This window comes from Cyphomyrmex costatus, unplaced genomic scaffold (genome assembly GCF_001594065.2).
Source record: "Cyphomyrmex costatus isolate MS0001 unplaced genomic scaffold, Ccosl1.0 scaffold1409, whole genome shotgun sequence".
NCBI classification, from domain to species: Eukaryota; Metazoa; Arthropoda; class Insecta; order Hymenoptera; family Formicidae; genus Cyphomyrmex; species Cyphomyrmex costatus.
This window is the reverse complement of record NW_017275401.1, coordinates 15752-18506: the sequence shown is the minus strand read 5'-3', so window position 1 is coordinate 18506 and position 2755 is coordinate 15752. Positions and strand designations below refer to the sequence as shown.

The following is a 2755-nucleotide window of genomic DNA, read 5'->3' as shown; positions in this document are numbered from 1 at the left end:
GTTGACGCACAATATTCGCGGGCAAATTTCAAAGCAGGGTCAACCATTACTTCCCATTTATTTTTTATGTACAAACGTAGCAAGAGGAACCTACAAAATACGTGTGAAATATACATGTGGCCTAATTGCATATCAGTCTAAATATAGATTATCGTGTTTACCGAATTTGACATGTTTGCTCATCAAGTGGAAATATAGAGTGTATCGACTCTAATTTTCCAATCGGTAAAGTTATCGGCGATGTATATAAGTAATTTAAGAAATGCATTTTATTAATATTAGGATGTAATAATCTTCTAGTCAACTTGGAAGATAATTTGTCAGTCGTATTTGTCGTAATCCACTGTTGTGTTAATATCTCACTTAGATTCCGCACTGAATCATACAGATCGTCATACATAGAAACTAAATTCAATTTGTAAAGCCACTTATCCAATCTAGACATTAATATCTAAAAAATATAAAAAATTATTGTTCATTAATTTAATGAATAAAAGTTACTGAAAGATTTTCATTATTTTTTCTTTACACGAAAAGATGTTACCTCATGTTTGCTATCAAAATAAGAAAACAGATGATCCTTCCAATCAATAGTGTCTATACTTTGATAACAAAATGTTCGCATATAATGCTTAAGATATTGTGCAAACACTGTTGATCCTCCTAAGTCCTTTTGTAAGGAATCCAATAGATAATATCCAACTTCATCAGGTACGGACTTTGTAATGTTCTTTGGCAAAATATCTGTCAAAGAAGGTACTAATTTCTGTTGAGAATCAATACCATATAGTCTCATCTGTAATGTTAGCGCACACAGAATAAAAAATAATGAAGTAGAAATGGAGAATTGAATGTAGCAGTACAAATGCATATATGTGTAAGTGCAAATTATATATTAATTTACTTATAAAGTCCGTAATCCTATAAACTTGTAAGAATGTAAATTGTTATTATCAATCAATCTATTCAACATATGGTTTTTATTTCAACATTTTTCATCTAAATAAAATTATTGTAATTTACCTTAACATTAAGATCATAAAAGATTCTTTTTCGCATGAACATCATTTGAATCATAGGACGATACCTAAATTCCAAGATTTTACTAGAAATGAATATACTAAAACTTTTAATCAACCACAAATGTTGGAAATTTCTACAAGTGACTAAACCTCCTGCCCAGCTTTGGGCAATTTTTCGAGCAATCGTATCACACATGAAAATGGGATCTTCATCTAGTAATGTTGATGACACAAATATCATGGTACGACATTGTAGTTCAATTTCTGGGATATTTGATGGAAGCACACATATATTGAATTCATCTACAATTATCATTTTTAATATACATTTATTAATAATAAGATTAAGAATACAGGACTGATAATTAACGAATTTGTTTTACAAATAACTTGAAATAATTTAACAAATTTTGAAAATTTCGGATAGATTTAATATTACACTACTCAACAAAATTAAAACGTTACGTATTCTAACCTTCAAAAATAGGTAAATTTTGTGTAAAAATAACTTCATCAAAAATCATCGTATCATATTTTTAATATTTAAAAAACATTTTAATGCTTGAAATCTTTACTTTTCAGACCTGTACTTTAAAGGACGGTGTTACTGAAATTTCGTGAAGTTACATAAACATAAATGCGTCAAACCTATAAATTTTTTACGATATTTAAGAAGTTCCACGGCATGAACTAACAATTGTGTAGAAGTGCAGTTCATATCTTTCGAAAGGCAGAATCTTTACATTTAACTTGCTTTTTTGTGATCTTTACCACTGAGTTATTCAATGTTGAAGTAAAAATAATTTTTTTGCTTCAACATCGAATAACTCGGTAAAAAGAATATTGTACAACGATTACAAAAAAAATAAATCAAAGGTAAAATTTAAATCTTTCGATAGCTCTAAACTGCATTTTTACAGAATTTTTAATTCGCGCCACGCAACCTTACAAATTTCGTATAAAATCTTAAGATATGAGACATATTCATTTCTGTTTGTGTAACTTAATAAAATGTCGGTAAGACAGTTTGTTAAATAATTGTTCTGGAAGGATACAGATTTCAAGCTTTAAAATGCTTTTTTTAACATCTCGATACAATAATTTTTTACGAAGTTGTTCTATCTCAAAGTTTGAAAATTTTTGCAGGGTAAAACAGATAATGCTTTAACTTTGTTGAGTAGTGTATTCATACAATATTAACACCAACACGGTAAAAATTAGTGATCACTTTATAATATTAATATTAACATGGTGTAGATTTATATTCCTTGGTGTTGTATCAACACTGCTAATGTGGAAGATTATATCCACATCATGTTGGCATTAATATTAATATCAAACGAACATCTTACAATTAAATGTTATCTCTAATATGCCAATATTTTGTTAAGTGTTACTTTTAGTTATAACTGTTAAGTGTTACTTTTAGTTATGAGTGTTAATTTTAGTTATACCGATATTATAATAATAATTTACCTTGAATAGGAAAACCACATAGCTCATTAGTAATGTTGATGGCATGTTTACAAAATTTCAATACTTTCTTACTTTGCATAAAATGTTTCTCCTCAGCCCACAAAGTGATGAAGTAAATATGCTTTGATGACTTTAGTGAACCCGCCATAATGATTATTGCATATGATGGCATTGGATTCGTTTCATAAAATATGTGAGTGTGATGGTCTTGGTCTCCCTTTATTATACTTTTACATTGACGTCCACCCACTATAACT

General features: G+C 28.6%; 1 protein-coding gene across 1 annotated transcript; it reads right to left on the bottom strand.

Annotated features, from left to right (window-relative positions):
• Positions 1-161: 161 nt before the first annotated feature.
• Positions 162-2646, bottom strand: LOC108783051 (leukotriene A-4 hydrolase; the record flags this gene model as incomplete). The annotated part of the gene is made up of 4 exons (XM_018551501.1): positions 2499-2646; positions 1024-1325; positions 545-796; positions 162-451 (listed from the first exon to the last, which is right to left on the bottom strand). Coding segments are annotated over exons 1-4 (992 nt in total), but the record flags the coding sequence as incomplete, so codon positions are not given.
• Between the last annotated feature and the right edge of the window lie 109 nt (positions 2647-2755).